Source organism: Balaenoptera borealis (assembly GCF_965194805.1).
Source record: "Balaenoptera borealis genome assembly, chromosome: 13".
NCBI classification, from domain to species: domain Eukaryota; kingdom Metazoa; phylum Chordata; class Mammalia; order Artiodactyla; family Balaenopteridae; genus Balaenoptera; species Balaenoptera borealis.
Window position 1 is genome coordinate 86,646,752 of NC_138870.1, and position 19,759 is coordinate 86,666,510.

The following is a 19,759-nucleotide window of genomic DNA, read 5'->3' on the forward strand; positions in this document are numbered from 1 at the left end:
AGAGACTTGAGAGAGATAGTAAGCAATTTGTCTAAGTTAGCAAGCAGCAAAGGTGTCTTTCTCCAGAACCTGAGATCTCTGCTCCAAAGATTGTGCTATTTTGCCTGAGAATAGGAGAGTTGGTATACACCAGACTTAACACTGGAATTGACATTTACTTGTTCTTCATCGCATTATGAAGAAAATACTAAATTACTGTTGGTATTCTGTGCAAGACATTGATACTCACCAGTTTTAACAACAATTCGGTCAAACACTGAGTTGGTGATATTTTTAATTAATGAACATTCATTTATAGAAACATTTAAAATTTTAGAACAACCATTTAAAATTGTATTATTACATTGTGGAGGATTTTTACAAAATTGTCCTGTTTGACCTTTTCTATTTTCTGCTTGAGCTACTTTTTAGAAATCTGATTTTAGTCTAAAATTGTTCATATCTATCTATGATTGTTTCCTGTGCTTCACTATCTTTTCTCTTTAAAGAGAAACTTTATAATGCTCTATCATTCAGTGTTGTCTTCTAATTCCTTTGCAGTGAAAATTTATTTTATCAATGATTTACTTATACCCTGTGTTGGAATCCCAGAAAAGAGTATAAAGAAAATGAACCTTTGTTTTTTCCTCCTGTCAACTTACTTCTGTTTAACAAAGTTTGCTTTTAGGTAGAAATATAAATGATTTAGATTTTCTCTTAGATTGAATTCTGTCATTTTCTTAGAGAAAGTTATTTTGTGTTTGTAGGATTTTCTAAATAAAATTAATCCCCACATCCATTTTAAAGAGGTATTTTTCTATACTCAATCATGTGGCCAAACACGTTTATAGTTACCTTAGCATTTTCAATTATTGTGCAGACAAGTACCAGTCCATGGTAAAGTATATTTTTAATGGTCTGCATTGAAATGATAAAATTAAGGACAATGTATATGAATGTAAGTCAGTGTAGGGTTATAAACTAGTCTTTCTTAGAATAGACTATCCTTTATTCTTTTTTTAAAAAATAAATTTATTTATTTAATTTATTTATTTTTGGCTGCTTTGGGTCTTCGTTGCTGCACACGGGCTTTCTCTAGTTGTGGTGAGCGGGGGCTACTCTTTGTTGCGGTGCATGGGCTTCTCATTGCGGTGGCTTCTCTTGTTTCAGAGCATGGGCTCTAGGCACACGGGCTTCAGTAGTTGTAGCACGTGGGCTCAGTAGTTGTGGCTCGCGGGCTCTAGAGTGCAGGCTCGGTAGTTGTGGCTCACGGGCTTAGTTGCTCCGAGGCATGTGGGATCTTCCCGGACCAGGGCTCCAACCCATGTCCCCTGCATTGGCAGGTGGATTCTTAACCACTGCACCACCAGGGAAGCCCCCTTTATTCTTATGTAATGGCCTTTTGACTCAAAGGGGTTATGACTCTGGCTCTATTAAGCTAAAAAGGAATTTACTGAGGAATCCATGTTTGTCTGGCTCCAAATTGCCAGTGTCTCCTTCTCTATCGTGTCTTCTCTGACCCTCCTATTTCTAAACTACGCTTTTCTTTTTTGAATTTCCCTGCTATGGCATCTGTCCTTTTTTATTTTGAATTTTAGTTATGTGGATATCTTATTTCCCTTACTTAGATCAAGATGCCTGAATTCAGAGCCAGTGAATGAATGAACTTTCTATTCTTCACAACATCTTATACAGTGCCTTACATATAGTAGAAGCTCAAATATTTAGTGACTGAATTAATTAATTAAGCAAATTATTAGTATTTAGAACTCTCAGAATAGGAATATGGACACTTTTAAATAGTATTGTAAGCAACTAGGTTCAGTTGTTCAGAATAAACTTTTATTCTCTAACTGCTTTTGGGTAGCGGAGAGGTGTAAACTAGTTTAAAAGCTACTTTGGTTTATAAATTTTTGCTTTTTTTGGACTAGATCTCCCACACAAGTGAATAATTCATCGATGAAACCCCTAAGGGAACGTATCCATATGTCAGTGCAAGAGAAAACAATTAAGGTACAATTTAATGTATTGTCATGAAAATGATAAAAATCGGTTTACTTTTAGAAGAATAAATATATAAAGCTGAGCTGGGTATTATAAACATACATTATACATGGAACAATAGGGATTAAATGGAAAATAAGTTATGACAGTTGACATACGGAAACTTTCCTTTTAATACAATCTTGTCTAATCTATCTCTGGTTTATTCAATACCTTGGACCTAAAAGAAGGAAAGGAATAAGCACCTGCTATGGTAAGTGTTCAATAAATATGTGTTCAGTGAATGAGGGGGAAAATAAAGAGGACATGGTTTTCTCATTTACATTTCTAATATCTTAAACTGAATCTTGAGAGTCCATATAATTTCAGTTTTGTTCCCATCTGAAGACATATGGCAGAATATAATTGATTTTGAATTGAGACAAGGAGAACATTTCACATTGTTCATTGACTAGAGCTATTCTTTATATTTTCACTTGGTCTGAACTGAGTATCCCAGTTCTCATTTGAAACATTTGTGCCTATAAGTAGTCAATAACATGTTTTTAGGCACTTAACTTTTTCTTGGTCTTATTTTTCAAAAAAGAAGCTTGTTTTTAACTCATTGATTTATTCAGCATACATTTATTGGGTATCTGCTATGTGCCAGACACTGTTCTATGGTTGGGAATTCATTCATTTGTTCAACAAAATTTTCATGTAAAATTTACAATTATCCTTAAATTATCAAATAATTATTCATCTTTTGATATAACTTTGAGAACTCTAATTTGTTCTTTATATTCACATTTGGAAAGTTAGTCCCAATTAGCAAAGCCTTTAGTTATCTGTTTCTTCTACATACCCCAAATCCATTTAGTTTATTTAGATGAATAAGTCTTATCTTCCTATTGGTTATTAGTAGCTGTTAGTAGTTAACATCTATGGAATACATCATTGATTTTTATATAATTTTTCTGTGAAAAAACTTGTTAATTCTTTGTTATATTAACTTAAGTACTTGTAGTCGAGGTGTAAGATTTTTGAAAAAACATCTATCCTTTGGACTTGATTAGAAACAGAAATGTAACAAATTCTTTAATTTTTCCCTGCTATGGCTACTGACAAACTTTAATATTTTCATTTAAAAATCATTGGGAGATGCAAGAGGGAGGGGATATGGGGATATATTTATACATATAGCTGATTCACTTTGTTATACAGCAGAAACTAACACAACGTTGTAAAGCAATTATACTCCAATAAAGATGTTAAAAAAAAATTCAAGTAATACCATTAAACAGTGAAGTAAATATCTGTAAACTACTTAGAAAATTGTGTGGAACCTAATAGATTAACGATAAAAGTTATCTTCCTGTGCAATCTTCTATATGTAATAAATTCAGGTAAAAATTTAAAAAATAAAAATAAAGATCATTGGGATATTTTGTTAAACTAAGTAAATCAAAATGAAAAGATCTGTCTGAATAATGAGAAGGTGTTTTTAGAAATTGGTAAGAGTCAACTAATTACTGTAAAATTTATGAACAAATTTGTAAAGTTTTGGGAGGTAGAAGAGACAGTATCTGATTCAGTCTCATTTATAGATGAGGAGATCAAAATCCTTGAGAAAGCACCTTATCCAAGATATCATAACTACCAGGAAATATTTTATGCCATTGTGCAAAGCCATGGATAAATACTAATGAGACTATAATTACATTGCTTCCATTACTTGATAGTGGAGCTGGCTTAGTCCACATAGCTCTGAAACTAAATGGCAATAGAGAAAGGAAGGAATTGGTGTTTATGGTTATATTTTATAGTACAGTACTCTTTATGAAAGCAAAGTGTGGAAATAATTGGTTTAGCCAGGTATACAGCTGAACCATGGCCAGATCGAGTACTTGCTGGAATAACAAAAAATGCTGCTAATATTTACTACTAAGTAACTATGGAAAAGTAGTTTAACAGCTTGTTACCTTATTATCCTGTTACTTTTTCTCTTTTGGCATTTAATTCTCTTTTTAATCATGGAAAGGATATATGATCTACACTTGAAAAACTGTCTTGGAAAGACAAAGGTAGATACTGTTAGAGAACCTAGAATTTTGATGTTGTAGATCATACTTGATTGTGAAATATCCATGTCATTATTATTTGGGGCAAATTAACTTTTCTTGGATTTTCATTTCCTTGTTCATAAGTAGAAATAGGCACTCCTGATCCCCAAATCCTATGAAACCACTTTGGAAAGTGTTCATTAACTCATTTGAAATGCTCAAGTTTTATTTTCTACTGTAGCTTATTTGGAAAATTGTCTATGGTGGTCAAATAAATTCCCCTGGGAAGGAAATTAGAAGGTTCTTCCTGAACCTTCATGGGTTTGGTAGGAACCTTTAGAGAATGCTTTCTTCCCATTCTTACCCTAGTTTCCAAGCGATTTATGCAAGTACCTTCATACCTTTTTATTATAAGATCTTTCAAGGAGACATTTACCTTCTTAGGTCCCTGTAAATTAATTAGTTTTATTCCTTCCAGCTTGATTTAGCCGTATTTTGCTTTTCAGACACAACTGATAAGTTGTATATACATATCTTTTTCTTATTCTGAGTCTAGTGTTTTCCTCCGTATTATATGTATGTCTGAATAATCATAACCGTTAACTAACTTAATAACTTAAGTCAGTGGATCAGAAAAATACTAGATCTTTAAAAGTTGGCATAGCTGGGACAGTGAAAATTAGGACATAGGTCGTTGGTAAAAATAGACTGGCTCTAACTCTGGTACCTATTATAAGCAGCCAGGCAGTACAGTGCTCATGGTGTTGGAAAATTAGACATCCATGTTTAACCTTTAGGGTATTCCAAAACTGAGTATATCCAAATAAAATGGTGTATTGAGTTCAATTAGAATTTCCTTCCCCTAATACTTAAAATGAGTACAAAATAGCAAAAACTAGCAAAAATATTCATCAAGAGCAAACAACAGAAAATAATTTAATTGGATACAATAAACTTCAGAAATGATGGCCAAGGAAGGAAACTGAAGATTTCAGAGGGAAAAGGCACAACATGATTTAGCAACTTAATCTAGCCCCAGTCTCCACATAGTGTGCTAGTGAGTTGACAAAGTCCTGAGAATTATCACTAAAATATTTCCAAAACTGAGAAGCCAACTGTGTGTTCTTTTTATTTTCTTTTTAGAGAAATAGTAGAAGTGGCAACTGCATAGTAATGTGGAAAATGAACTCTGGGATTTACACATTGACACAGTGAAGGCTCTAGTGCTGCATACTGAATTGTGGAAATTATCCAAATGATGCCCTTCCATTTGAATGAAATACAGCCTCTAAGTAGAGGGACTTTTTATAGTACATATAATACATAATAAATTCTTAGAAGAAAGTGAGGAACCAACCCAGAAATTTTTTCAGATTGCCTATCTCCTCAACTGAACATTACTCTTGCCTCCACCGTTCTTCAGGCTACAGAAAAATGAGGGATAACAGAAAATATGCAGCCTTCAAAAATGTAACTGAGGAGCAAGTAAAATGCTGTCAAATAAGGAGGAAACAGAATCAAGAAATCACTCAGACTTGGAGGCTTCTGTTTCTAACTAGGATGTAGTTGATCATGGCAAAATACCATTTCTGCTACAATAACAAAATAAAAGGCAGATAAGTTGGGGAAAATATATTTAAAAGGCATAAGAAAGCTATGTAAGCAAAACAGTTTAAATAAACTAAAAATCTGGAGAGGGTAAAGTTCTTCTGAGGTGAACAGTCTATTATCAGAGTTTTCTTCCCTGGGATTATTTTTCCAATTTTGGGTATGAGCCAAGGATTGATCTTGGCCCATGTAAAGGAACTCACTGACGGAAAGAGGAACTAACAAATATTTTGGTGTCTTGAGGGGCTGGCAACAATTTGGAAACTTTGGGGCTCTGAATGCACAGTTATTTCTACCTATGGCACCTATGCTGAATTTTGGAGCTGAGTGGGAGGTTAAGGAGCCTCAATCCAGTATACCAAAATCACCTGTGGTCTTGCAGTAGCTCAGAAGACAAGGCTCCTCTTGAGGAGTGTGACCTGGCTCAAACACATGGCTGTTGCCTTCTCAAGATATTTACCACGTTTGGAAATGAAGTGGGTTGGGGGACCAAAGAACACAATGTAAAAACCTTTGAAAGACAGACTGAATCCCCCAGACTTTCAGGTCAGAGGTGATAGAGATCCACAAGGCTCTCAGTTGAAAGCTTGGGAGGGACATTCCCGAAGAAGAGGTTAAAAACCAGAAGTCAAATACGAGTTATGACAACTGCAACCCAGCTTTGACTCAGGTCAGTCCCTGTCGGCATTGCGGTTATCAGCCCCTCTCTGTGTCTGCCTAACAGAGACAAGGGAAACCTTTCTTGATAGAAGATTTCATCTGGAGCCTCTATAGTTCCTTTATATACTGGACATGAGAAGAGACAGGAAGACTTGTCCTTTAATCAAGAGAAAAAACTAACAATAGAGGCAGACTCACAAATGACCCAGCTACTGGAATCAGCTGACAAGGAATTAAATTTTTTTTTAACATTTAAAGGTAATTAAAGGAAAAGGGCAAAATGGATGAAAAATTGGGAAATTCCAACAGAGAATCAATTTTAAAAATTTTTTTCTTTTTTGGCAAGCTGCACAGCTTGCGGGATCTCAGTTCCCTGACCAGGGATTGAACCTGGGCCATGGCAGTTAAAATGCCAAATCCTAACCACCAGACCACCGGGAACTCCCAAGAATCAAAAATTTTAAATCAGAACCAAATAGACATTCCAGAACTGTAAAAACATTATCTAAAATTAATAATTCATTAGGTGAATTTATTTATTTATTTTAAAGATTTTTTGATGTGGACCATTTTTAAAGTCTTTATTGAATTTGTTACAATATTGCTTCTTTTTTATGGTTTTTTTTTTTTTTTTTTTGGCCCCGAGGCATGTGGGATCTTAGCTTCCCAACCAGGAGTTGAACCCGTACTCAGTGCATTCAAAGGTCTTAACCACTGGACCGTCAGGGAAGTCCCTAGGTGAATTTAATAGTAGACCAGACATAGCATTAGGTAGCATAGTGGGCATGAAGATAAGTCATTAGAAAAAAGTCCAAACTAAAGCAAAGAGAGAATAAAGAATAAAAAAGCAGAAGAGAAGAGTAGGACACAGAAAATGTCTAACATATGCCTAACTGGATCCTCAGAACGAGAGGAGAAAATAGGATTGAAATAGTGTTTGAAGATACAATGATTGTAATGTTTTCCAAAGCTTAATTGGTCCTTTCACATCAGGTAGTAGTTAGAAGCTGTGAGGAACAGATGTGTGGTTTCCTTTAATAATGTACAGTTGCATATGGGTTCCAATATTATGGACCCAGCAAACTAAAAAATGTCCCCGAGTCCTTTGAAAATTCATCTGCCCTTCATGTATGTGCCACAGGACATAGATTGTAAAGCTTCTTTCCAGAGCAGTGTTCTCCAGTAGAACTTCTGTGGAAATGTTCTGTAATTTGCGCTATCCAGTACTGTAGGTGCTAGCCACGTGTAACTATTGAGCACTTGAAATGTGGTACTGCAACTGAGGAACTCGATTTTTAATTCTATTTAATTTTAATTAATTAGCTACACATGGCCAGCATGTTAAACAGTTGCATTTCTAGTGGATTAAAGAGACACACAAATGCAATAACTGAAAACCCATAATAAGTAGGGGAAATGATGCTCTGACCATGAGAGATTAGAATAAGTAGGATTTAAATAGGGAGAGAAGATGGAAGAGAACATTTCAGGTGGAGCAAACAACCTGATGAAAAAGTATTAGATTGTCTTACCTAGTATAGGCTGTGCATTCCATAGTGAACAAAATAAGTGAATAAATAATGTGGGGCAAGGTTAAGGAAGGTGTGGTTTTTGTGGTTTTAAGGAACAGTTACTTTTTGTGGGGCTTATTGTAAGGATATGTGCATGAGAACCTAAGAAAGGTGGAATATTTAAGAACTTGAAAGGAATGGTGGATATAATGGGGCTTAAGGACTTCAGCTGCACGCTTCTCTGTACTTAAATGTGATGTAACTGTGTGTATACCTCTCTCTTGTTTCTGTACCAAATGGTTTTCTTACTCTATTGAACAGAGTAGAGTTTACTCTGTACTTGTTTTTCTATTGATGTATCAGAGCTTTGTCCTTAGGGTGCTTTAACTGTTCTTTACCAGTCTACTTCTCTCATTTCTGTGTGCTGTGGTTTCTTTACTCTCCGTACATCTTTTTCTACCTCCAAGCTTTTGCTTACTCTTGGTTTCTGTTCCCTCATACCTTCTGCTTGCATACACCTGTTAGAGTGTGTTATAATTTTACTTAATTAATGCACTCAGCAAACATGTATTAAATGCCTACTGGATACCAGGCTCTGTCCTAGGCACTGTAAATATATCAGCAAACAAAACAGACAAAAACCCCTGCCCTGATGGGCAAGTTGTCCCCCAATATTTGTGGGACTAGGGTGCAAGAACATAAATGGAAACCCCTGGTCTACCCCCGCAATCCTTTTAATCCTGGTTCTGTTCCATACTCTTAGACACACTCCACCCAGAAATGTATACATACCACTCCCTATCACCCTTGTCGTAAACAATCAGCCCTTCCTAGAGGAAGAGGCCAGTGCTGGCCCAGTGCCTAGGCAGTTTAAGCAGGGAATTCTGGGGTGCCAGGTTCTTGGAACAGGATCTAAAAGGAGGAGTCATAGTCTCCTAGTGGGCATATCCAAGTCCCTGTGGACTTATTCCTCACCCTGTGTGATGAAGAGGGCCAGAGCAGGCCATCAGTTGGCAAACTAAGGTTTTGTTCATGGAGCTTACCTTTTAGTTGGGAGAGGCAGATAATAAACAAAACAAACAAGTGAATTATATGGTATATTAGAAGGTTATCAGTGCTATGGCGGGAAATAAAGCTGGGGAGGGGGATAAGGAGAGTGTGTTCCTTTGTGTGTGTTTTGGTTTTAAAGGGAATGATCAGTACAGGTCTCTTTGAGAAGGTGACATTAAGCAAAGGCTTTAAGGGAATGAGCAGCATTTTTCATTAGAATGAAAATAGGATGTTTGTATTAGTCTGAACTAAAATTTGAACTTGTTTTGGCTGAAGTAATGAGGTTGGAATTTATTGCGTACCTTCTAAGTGTCAAGTGTTATACTAGGTATTTTATATCCCTCATTCCAATTAATCCTTGTTGAAATCTAGAAGGCATTATTTTCCAGACCATATACCTAGTAAGTAACAGAGCAGTGGTTGTATTCAGGTGTAAGACTTCAAAGTTTATGCTGTTTCCAAAGTGTAAATGAAGGCATAGTAATTATAATAGTCATCATTTGATATACTTACAAATTCATATGCCATTAAGAGTAGCAAATCTCTGTTCTTTTGAAAATGTGATAATGTAAGAATGAAAAGGTGAATTTTGAATATTTATTTTTAGTTATATATTTAATAGATATGTTGAGTAATTTCCTTTTCCAAACTTGTTGATAAAATTTATAGCCCCCACTATAATGGGGGCTTAGAAATTTCATTTTCTTATTAATACAGCTAACTGAGAGTTTCTGTGACTTTTCAATATTTTGACTCATTTGTCTTAATTTAACTGGAGTCAGGCTTTCCTATGTGAAGTACTATTTTCCTCAAACTGGGAACCTACTAATAATTTCAATTTAAAAAGAACTTGTGGCAAAAGGACTTTTCCAATTCTTGGCAAGTTTGAAGTTCATTGCAATTTTACTGTGGATAGAAATCTTTCCAAAGGGGGGAAATCACTCTACAAAGGAAAACTTTGAATCTTTTTCTCTCATGTGACTTGAACATAAAATGATTTTAACAGCCATGTATGAATCTGGACATTATTCTTAGTTGTTAAGTACTTCAAAAGCACTTTCAAAAGGGAATTGTTTTGCTTATTTGTGATTCCAAATCAAATACACAGAGAGATTTGGAAGATTTGCAACAGGAAGTAATCTCAATTCTATGTAGCCACTAATCTTGTGCAGAAAAATTCAACTTTTATGAACAAAGGAAAAGCAATCTCTTTTAAGTTATAAATACAAGTCAATGTAGCTTGTATTGTTTTAATAACCAAAATGAAGAAGCTGATTGTAAGTTCATTTTTTGAGCTGCATTCCTAGAATCATTTTAGGGTTGGCCAGGTCCTGAGAAACCTAATTCAACAGATTTCTTACTCTATAGGAGTACTTTCTTTATATGTTACGACATTAATAACTGTATAGTATCTACATATATCTTTAGAGTTACATAGCTGTTTCATATTTTTAACTTCATTTAATCCTCACAACTCTATGAGGTAAATATTCCCATTTATATGTGGATAAGTGAGAGGTTTAGAGGTTTACCCAAGATCATCTACTTAGTAAGTGATAGGGCCAGTATTAGAAGCCAGGTCTTTTGACCGCAAATCTGATGCCTTTTCCATCACATCATCTTGTTTCTTTGTGCGGGTTTCTTAGTTGGACATCACATTGTTGGCTCCAGTCAAGTTCATGATCAGTTAAAATCTCTAGGTCTTTATTTCATATGTTGTTTTTAAGTCAGGTTCTCCTCATCCTGTACATCTGTAATTGATATTTTGAACTTAAATACAGGACTTTGTTTATCCTCATTCATTTTCATCTTATTATTTTCTACTTATGGTTCTAGCCTTCTGAGATCTTTTCAATCTTGATTCTATTATCCAATTTATTTATTATTTCTTCCAGCTGTGTGTCAACAGCAAATTTTATAAGTAGAATGTCTTTGTGATTATGGAAGCCATCCTAGTAATCTCTTTAGTATACTGTGTGCCTGTCACATAGTTGGAACTTAATAAGTGGTAATTGATAAAAAAGATCTTTGTACAGGGCAGGGAAAAAACGCACATATAATCTTTTACAAAAAAGAAAAAAAACACCCTCAATATAACTTCTCTCAGTTACTACTTTTGGATGTAAGTATTCCAAGATTGCCATAGAACCATTGTGGTTTCTCTCTTGTGTTTTGATATGTTTATAAATAATATTTTTCATGGTAAATATAGTGGTTAACTGATTTTCTTTCACATCTCAACCCATAATCAGTATTTTAAGAATCCATTGCCTTCTAACTCTAGTTTTCTGAAACTGCCCTACTGTCACTAAGGGCTAGAGAATTTCTCTATGGGGGGGCCTAAGGATAAGAAATCTAGCTGTCAGGAGGGCTTATTGAACTTATTTTGTGACTGTATTTACATAGCAAAGAAAGCTTTTTACTCAGATGTATGTTTAAAATTAATAAAAATGCCAGCTTTCTAAAGAAATTTTTATTCACATGCAGCATGAGATTGAGGAAGCATCAGTTGTCTGTATTAAATAATATAATTATTGTATTTTTATTTAGCGTGCTTTATGAGTGGTACTGATGAAGGTTTTGTGGTGGGAGGCTCTAGTCCCCCAAGCCACCTGTAGGTGCCATCACTATCTGGGTATTACGGGAGTGATCCTTGCCAGCCACTTAACATCCATTTACTTTCATGGCCTTACCGTACTCTTTATAACTCTCCGTAAGCAATAAGTTTATCATTTTCTATAAGTAATCACTCTGGCGAAATGAAAGAAACGTATAAAAAGATGTCAGCGGTTAGTATTGGTTTTGTAGATGGTAATAAATGTTTTTGGATAATTTACTACAGTGATGATATGATGTAATATAATATAAAGTTTATTTTATTAACAAAATTTATTTTAATAGCTTTATTAATTGTTTTAATTCTCTACTTATGGAATTAATAAAGTCCAAAAAGGCCTAGTTAAAACCTTCAGTTATATTTTAGGGCATCTCATGGTAGAAACTATATAATAGTAGTTGCATTCATGTGGATTCATGAAGATATTGGGCTGTAGCTCCATTCATTATCAAGAGCCTACTGTATTTCACTTCTAAAAAAAATAGTTTTTCATCTTTTACATTTTCACATTTTTTTCAATTTTGTGTATTTTTGTGCTTAAATGGAAGATAAATTCTAATTGTCTACATCTTCAAGCAAATTAAATATAATTTTTAGTCCTCTGGGAGTTAGAGGCTCTCATAGACACCATTACTCAGAAAGATATAAAATTTGTCATCCTGAGAAAACTTGCTTTTATGGAGCAGCTGGACTGGAGACTATTCTGATTTCTTCTAAAATACAGTCAGTGGATTTCACCGCTGGTATCTCTGCAAACATCTGAGTGGGTTAATGTAGTTATCGTTCTGAATATATAGCATAGTGTATAATTACTGAATGTATAATATAGAGTCATGCTGTTTTAGACTTCGTGAACTGTATCAATACATGCTCTGTGAGTATTATTCAGCATAATGTAGTTATACTTTGAAGTATTAATTTTTGAATTGTTGAAGTCCTATTTATTTAATCATGTATTTGAAATAAGCTTTGTCTATTTCTGAAAAAGATTTGAGATGATTTCTAATTATTTGGATAAATCTCCCTATTATAACCAAATGGCATTACACAGCAGCTGCAATTGTTGAAATTTGCATTATCTGTGTAGATTACTTTTGTTCTAAAATTAAGTTCTCTCCCTAAAACAGCCACTGGTTTTATGTTTGCAGAATACATTTCCAAAAATACTTTCTTGGCATCCTTTTCAGTGCTTAAGAATTAAATTTAGCTTTCTAATTTTCTCCTATTTGTCATGTTTGAAGATAATTACAGGAGTATACTTTGAATACTCAACTATTAAATCACTTGGTCACATCTTCTTAGAATGATATAATCAAATCATATTTCTTAATTTTCTAAATATTCATGTTTTTAATTAAGAAATAATGCCTTTTATTCACCACTTTGTTTTATCTTTCACTTTCTTTGTTAGTTTCCTATCTTTGTTTCTTTCACCTTCTCTTATTTTTCTTTTTCATCCTAGCATTTCTCCCTTCCTTAATTTCTCTAATTTCTTGAATTCCATATGCTATTTTTTCCTAAAAGAGTTGTACTCTGTAATTCTTCAAGATGGAAAGCTTGTATTTTTCTAGGATTACATATATCATGTATATCATTACTAAACATAATAAAACCACTTTCTAAAGCATCTCAGACATAGGAATGTGTAACAAAGGCCTTTGAAGAGTTTATAATTGATTTTCCTAAGCTTTTACAAAAATTATCAAAAACATACACAAAGCTAGTATTACTGAAAAGAACAAAAATGCTAGTTGTAGCAATGAATGAGTTTGCAAACTATGAAACATCAAGGATTAAAAGTTCCCGCAGATAATGAAATATTTAAGGGAAATTTTTATGATACCTCAGTGACTACAGAGTATATTTCTATCTAGATGAAAAACTAAATAAAAATAAAGGATAAATTGCATATTTTCTTCTTTCTTCCTGTTACCAGATGAAGCAAACCTTAATTAGATCTCAGTTTGCTTGTACTTACAAAGATGACTGCATGATAAGCAAGGATAAGTGGAATAATGTTAATTCAGCATCAAAGCCTTTGTGTGTTCTTCACATGGAAAATGACCTTTCTGGTAATTGACCTTATTTGAGCAATTTAATAACAATTCAATTCTAGTGTACTAAGTGGTTTTAACTTAAGTAAAACTAGATTTTTTTTTTTGCAATGTAAAGGTTTATATTTTTATAGACCTGAGTTTATTTAAAAAGTTATATCTAAGTACAAATATATGTATAGGAATAGGACTCAGTTTGATTTAACTAAATGTATTTAAGAAATAACTTGTAGCGTTTAAGGATTAAGTGTTATGCATTCAAACAAAGCAAATTTATTGTTTGTAGGGATGAAAAATGATATGGTAAAATGAAAAGAAATGTGATAGTAATATAGCTGTATTTGTTCATCATGTAATTTATATCATTATTTGATTGTAAATCATAAGTTTTAAAATATTCTTTAGCCATTTAAAAAGTTTTTTGTAAAATCCTCATGTGTAATAATTTTAAGTATTATATAATTTCTTTCCTCTTTTCAACTTGCATAACAGGAGGTGTAAATTCATCTGTTGGAAGACCAACAATTGGAACAAGTTCTGGAAATGTTCATCTGGACAGAAGTAAAAATGAAAAAGTGGCAAGAAAATCAATTAGTCTGACAGGAAATAAAAGTTCAAAAAGGAAACAGGTGGATTTGGATGATGAAAATATTCTCTGTGATAATGGAAACGAACCACCTCAACACAAAAATGTTAAGATACCTAAGGCATCAAAAGATTTGCAGAGTAAATTAGATGGCAAACTAGTTAGAGTTGCAAAAAGCAACAAATGTACGGCCAAGGACAAATTGATTACTGGCCAGACAAAGTTAACTCAGTTTTTTAGACTATGAATTTGTCTTTTATGTTCTTTAGATTTATGTATATATAAAACCATTCACCAAAGGCATCTACTTAATTTTTAAGAGATCAAGGTGTAAATTATGGTGCTTTATTATTTTGGTCTGCAGTGTATGTAAGGTTAGCATGTTAAGCATTTTTTAAAAAATACTAGTAAGTCATAATTATGCAGAATATTCACAAAGTTTAATGCACAGGTAAAGCATATCATTTAGGTATATCTTAATACTACTTTCTTTGAAAACAGACATTTAAAATAATACAAGTCATAGTAACATTAAGGGCATTTTTCCCCACAGGCAATTAAATGATTTTGTTTTCTTCTGAAATGATGACGTGGACCAACAGGTATCAGACTTGCCAGCAAGGTCGATAGACTCTTCCCAGCATACACCTGAGCACTGAAGGAAAAAAAAGCTTAAATTGTTTAAAGGACTAGTATCACACAAAATTGATTAGAAATGAAAGAATGGATCTAGTATAGCTAATTCTGAGTAAATCAAAATTATGGTAACTAATAACTAAATTATAGTAACTAATTAAATACTTTTTAATTTCACATCTTTTGCAGGGGTCACTTAATATCAAGTAAATTGAACCATGGTCTTGTTTGATTTTGTCATGATTGGACCCAAATTCAATTAAACTCAGAGTTCTATTTTATGGTATTAAGATATAAGAATTGAATTTTAAAAAGACTACTCACTGTCAAAATCTCTCCTTCCTATAGGAAATTTAGCTGAGTTTTCTTCATCCGCAATTTCTCTCTTTTCTTGTATTGATTCAGTATTTTGAACTTCATTCTCAGCTGGAAAAGCTACAGATCCTTTTAGTGCAAGATAAGGTTTTATAGCCAGATTCAGTGGCAGACCATTATTTAAGAAATTGTGTTTGGAACCTGCATTCTGTAAAGAAAAGGTTGATTTGTGTTTTAGCTGTCTTATTGGGAATAGAACTATGATACAATTGTGTAATATTCTTATTGATCAAAGATGCTCTACACTGTTTTGACTCTAAAAAATATTTTAGATACAAGGTTTTCAGGGATTAAAAACCTTTTGAATAAGAGATGTTTTCCAGAATGGAAGAACAACCTGGTATGTAGGAAATTTGATCAGTTGTCCTAATGCATATTGTGACTTTTTTCACATACTTCATAAAAATCATTCAAATTTCCATTGAAAAAAAGGGTAAGTCACAATGCCACTTACCTTTGAATTTTTGTTTTCCTCATCATTCATGAAATTGCTCTCATCATTTTTATATTCCTCCAGGGAAGGAACAACAATTGATTTTTCTTCAGTATCTTCCTTCTGAAAGGCTTTCCCCAGCCTCAGCGTTTTAAATACCATGTCATCTTCTAAATTTCTTATTGACTTGGAGGCTGAAGGCGAAACACCTTGAGAAAGCAAAGAAAAAGTTAGTATTAATATGTAGGAAGAGAAACTCATTTTTGCCATTCTTAGTTTGATGTTTGCATAGAGTCACACAAGGATGTGTAAATTGAAGTAAAATTTCTCAACCTGCTTTGTAAATGATTCCTACCTTTATATATTTTCCAGCTTGAATAGAAAGCACTTGAAAGACTTAAGACTTTCATCATTTTAAAAATGACTCATTAGATAGAAGCTAACTTTTTGTATAGCTGCTAATACTTAACACTGTTTGGGTTTTAGTGGCATATTGTTTATTTTGAGTGTGAATTTTCTCAGAATCTGATTAAGATCCTTGGTAGAAAGCTTCTGTTGAGGAGATTATAGTCTCTTGAAAATGGGTTGTTATTAAGGAAGACCACAGGACATCAGGCTCTCCATATTCTTGTTTATTCATATTGTTCCCTCCTCTTTATTTTCTGATTAAGTAAAATATTAAAACTAAAGTTATTTCTTTCACTCAGGATAATAAGGGTCAAAGTTTAAATACATTTAATCCTGATGAAGTTGAAATAATCTTCAGAAAGTATTTTTTCCCATAAATGCTCGGAATAGTCTTTGGTGTTGAAAGTATATATGCCTGTCAGTATGAACAGAAAGTCATTCATGTTATATCTAAAATTGACCTGTCAGGTGTGTTTTATCTCTGTATTTACAAAAGGGTATTACTGATATTTATTAATGAGTTTAGCAATTAATGAATAAGAAGTCCATGAAGAGAATATTTATGTGCTCCATAAATGTTAGTTTTGGATAATGAGTATGTTGTATGATTTTTAATTAAACATTTCAGAGTTAATTTGTAATGTTGACCCCGTAGAGTAAGAGAATACGTTCTTGTATATGTCTTCTGGTGTATATGTGCAATAGTTTTTCTAGGGTATATTTCTAGTTATGGAATTGCTGGGTCTTGGAGTATGTACATTTCAGCTTTATTAATGCCAAAATGGTTACAGAATAGTAGTAACCACTTTAAACTCCCACCTGCAGGGTATGAGAGTTCTTACTGCTCCAGGTTCTAGTTAACACTTGGGTATCTTATTGTGCTTTTAATGTTTATTTCTCTAATTACCAAAGACGTTGGATGCCTTTTCATATGCTTAAGTAAAATGACTTTTAAAGAAAAATTTGTTTTTTTCTCTATCAGATTGTTTGGGTTTTTCTTGTTGATTCATGGGAGTTCTTTGTACATGCTGGATATTAATTCTTTGTTAGTTGTATATGTTTTAAATATTGTATTTTTTCTCACATTTCATCTCACACTTCATTATCTTTTGAACCACTTCATGATGTCTTTTGGTGAACTAAACTCCTTAATTTTAATGTTTAAATTTCTTTTTTTTTTTTGCTTTTTATGGTTAGTATTTATAATATGTTATTTGGAAATCCTTCCAAACCCTGAGATCATTAACATACTTCTATATATTCTAAAAGTTTAAATGTTTTGACTTTCACATTTAAATTTTTAATTCATCTAGAATCTTATGTGTGAGAAAGAAATTTTAACTTTTTCCAAATGTCCTTATATATTTCTTTTTTTTTTTTTAACATCTTTATTGGAGTATAGTTGCTTTACAGTGGTGTGTTAGTTTCTGCTTTATAACAAAGTGAATCAGTTATACATATACATATATCCCCATATCTCTTCCCACTTGTGTCTCCCTCCCTCCCACCCTCCCTATTCCACCCCTCTAGGTGGTCACAAACCACCGAACTGATCTCCCTGTGCTATGTGGCTGCTTCCCACTAGCTATCTGTTTTACATTTGGTAGTGTATATATGCCCATGCCACTCTCTCACTTTGTCCCAGCTTACCCTTCCCCCTCCCCGTGTCCTCAAGTCCATTCTCTAGTAGGTCTGTGTCTTTATTCCTGTCTTGCCCCTAGGTTCTTCATGACCGTTTTTTTTTTTTAATGTCCTTATATATTTCTTGAATAATTCATCCTGTCTCCACTAATCTGCAATGCCATCTCTGCAGTATATTAGGTTTCTATACATGTGTAGGTCTCTTTCTGAACTCTCTATTCCACTGCCAAATCTACAGTATTATTATTACAACTTTAAAATAACTTTTGATATCTGGTAAGTCAAGTTTCTCAGCCCCCCTACTCAGTCACCAGTTTTTCTTCTATAGCAGTTCCTTGGCTATTTTTGTCCATTTCTTTTCCATATAAATCGGCTGTGTTGGGTCTTCGTTGCTGCACGTGGGCACTCAGTAGTTGCGGTGAGCAGGGGCTACTCCTTGTTGAAGTGCGCAGGCTTCTCATTGCAGTGGCTTCTCTTGTTGCGGAGCACAGGCTCTAGGCACGAGGGCTTCAGTGGTTGTGGCACGCGGGCTCAGTAGTTGTGGCTTGTGGGTTCTAGAGCGCAGGCTCAGTGGTTGTGGTGCACAGGCTTAGTTGCTACACAGCATGTGGGATTTTCCCAGACCAGGGATCGATCCCATGTCCCCTGCATGGGTAGGTGGCTTCTTAGCCAGTGCGCCACCAGGGAAGTCCCCCATATAAGTCTTAAAATCAGTTTTTCAAGTTTTGTGACAAGTCTTGATGGGATTTTGAAGGGAATTGCATCTGTTCTATAGATTAATTTTGGAGGGGAATTGACACTGTTTTTTTTTTTTTAGAATCTTCATTTTTTTTTTTAACATCTTTATTGGAGTATAATTGCTTTATAATGTTGTGCTAGTGTCTGCTGTATAACAAAGTGAATCAGCTATATGTATACATATATCCCCATGTCCCCTCCCTCTTGCATCTCCCTCCCATCCTCCATATCCCATCCCTCTAGGTGGTCACAAAGCAACCAGTTGTTCTCCCTGTGCTATGCGGCTGCTTCCCACTAGCTATCTGTTTTACATTTGGTAGTATATATATGTCCATGCCACTCTCTCACTTCATCCCAGCTTACCTTTCCCTCTCCCCGTGTCCTCAAGTCCATTCTCTACGTCTGCATCTTTATTCCTGTCCTGCCCCTAGGTTCTTCAGAACAAATTTTTTTTTTTATATTCCATATATACGTGTTAGCATATGGTATTTGTTTTTCTCTTTCTGACTTACTTCACTCTGTATGACAGACTCTAGGTCCATCCACCTCACTACAAATAGTCCAATTTCGTTTCTTTTTATGGGTGAATAATATTCCATTGTGTATATGTGCCACATCTTCTTTATCCATTCATCTGTCGATGGACACTTAGGTTGCTTCCATGTCCTGGCTATTGTAAATAGTGCTGCAGTGAATATTGTGGTACATGACTCCTTTTGAATTATGGTTTTCTCAGGGTATATGCCCAGTAGTGGGATTGCTGGGTCACATGGTAGTTCTATTTTTAGTTTTGTAAGGAACCTCCATACTGTTCTCCATAGTGGCTGTATCAATTTACATTCCCACCAGCAGTGCCAGAGGGTTCCCTTTTCTCCAAACCCTCTCCAGCATTTATTGTTTATAGATTTTCTGATGATGGCCATTCTGATCAGTGTGAGGTTATACCTCATTGTAGTTTTGATTTGCATTTCTCTAATTAGTGATGTTGAGCATCCTTTCATGTGTTTGCTGGAAATCTCTATATCTTCTTTGGAGAAATGTCTATTTAGGTCTTCTGCCCATTTTTGGATTGGGTTGTTTGTTTTTTTGATATTGAGCTGCATGAACTGTTTGTATATTTTGGAGATTAATCAATCCTTTGTCAGTTGCTTCGTTTGCAAATATTTTCTCCCATTCTGAGGGTTATCTTTTCGTCTTGTTTATGGTTTCCTTTGCTGTGCAAAAGCTTTTAAGTTTCATTAGGTCCCATTTGTTTCTTTTTGTTTTTATTTCCATTTCTCTAGGAGGTGGGTCAAAAAGGATCTTGCTGTGATTTATGTCATAGAGTGTTCTGCCTATGTTTTCCTCTAAGAGTTTTATAGTGTCTGGCCTTACATTTAGGTCTTTAATCCATTTTGAGTTTATTTTTGTATATGGT

The 19,759-nt window shown here is 34.2% G+C and overlaps 2 protein-coding genes and 1 long non-coding RNA gene across 7 annotated transcripts in view; 2 read left to right on the plus strand and 1 right to left on the minus strand.

Moving 5' to 3' along the window:
* The window catches only part of LOC309608954, a 1,139,914-nt gene that overhangs the window by 116,117 nt on the left and 1,004,038 nt on the right, over positions 1-19,759 (plus strand). The gene's annotated exons all lie outside the window — the stretch shown is intronic.
* The window catches only part of PARPBP (PARP1 binding protein), a gene marked incomplete at its 3' end in the record, with an annotated part of 112,005 nt that overhangs the window by 61,093 nt on the left and 31,153 nt on the right, over positions 1-19,759 (plus strand). For 3 of the 5 annotated variants that reach the window (XM_082349640.1, XM_082349642.1, XM_082349638.1), the window contains 3 exons: positions 1,911-1,992; positions 13,408-13,543; positions 14,018-14,358. In XM_082349640.1, the coding sequence (XP_082205766.1) occupies positions 1,911-1,992; positions 13,408-13,543; positions 14,018-14,358 (559 nt within the window). Of the gene's footprint in view, positions 1-1,910; positions 1,993-13,407; positions 13,544-14,017; positions 14,359-14,664; positions 14,765-19,759 lie in introns of those variants that run through there. The other 2 variants (XM_082349641.1, XM_082349639.1) reach the window with 2 other exon arrangements.
* Positions 15,062-18,799, minus strand: PMCH (pro-melanin concentrating hormone). The gene is made up of 2 exons (XM_082349693.1): positions 15,577-18,799; positions 15,062-15,270 (listed from the first exon to the last, which is right to left on the minus strand). Exons 1-2 carry the CDS (start codon positions 15,823-15,825, stop codon positions 15,064-15,066), a joined length of 456 nt encoding a protein of 151 aa, XP_082205819.1. The 5' UTR covers positions 15,826-18,799; the 3' UTR covers positions 15,062-15,063.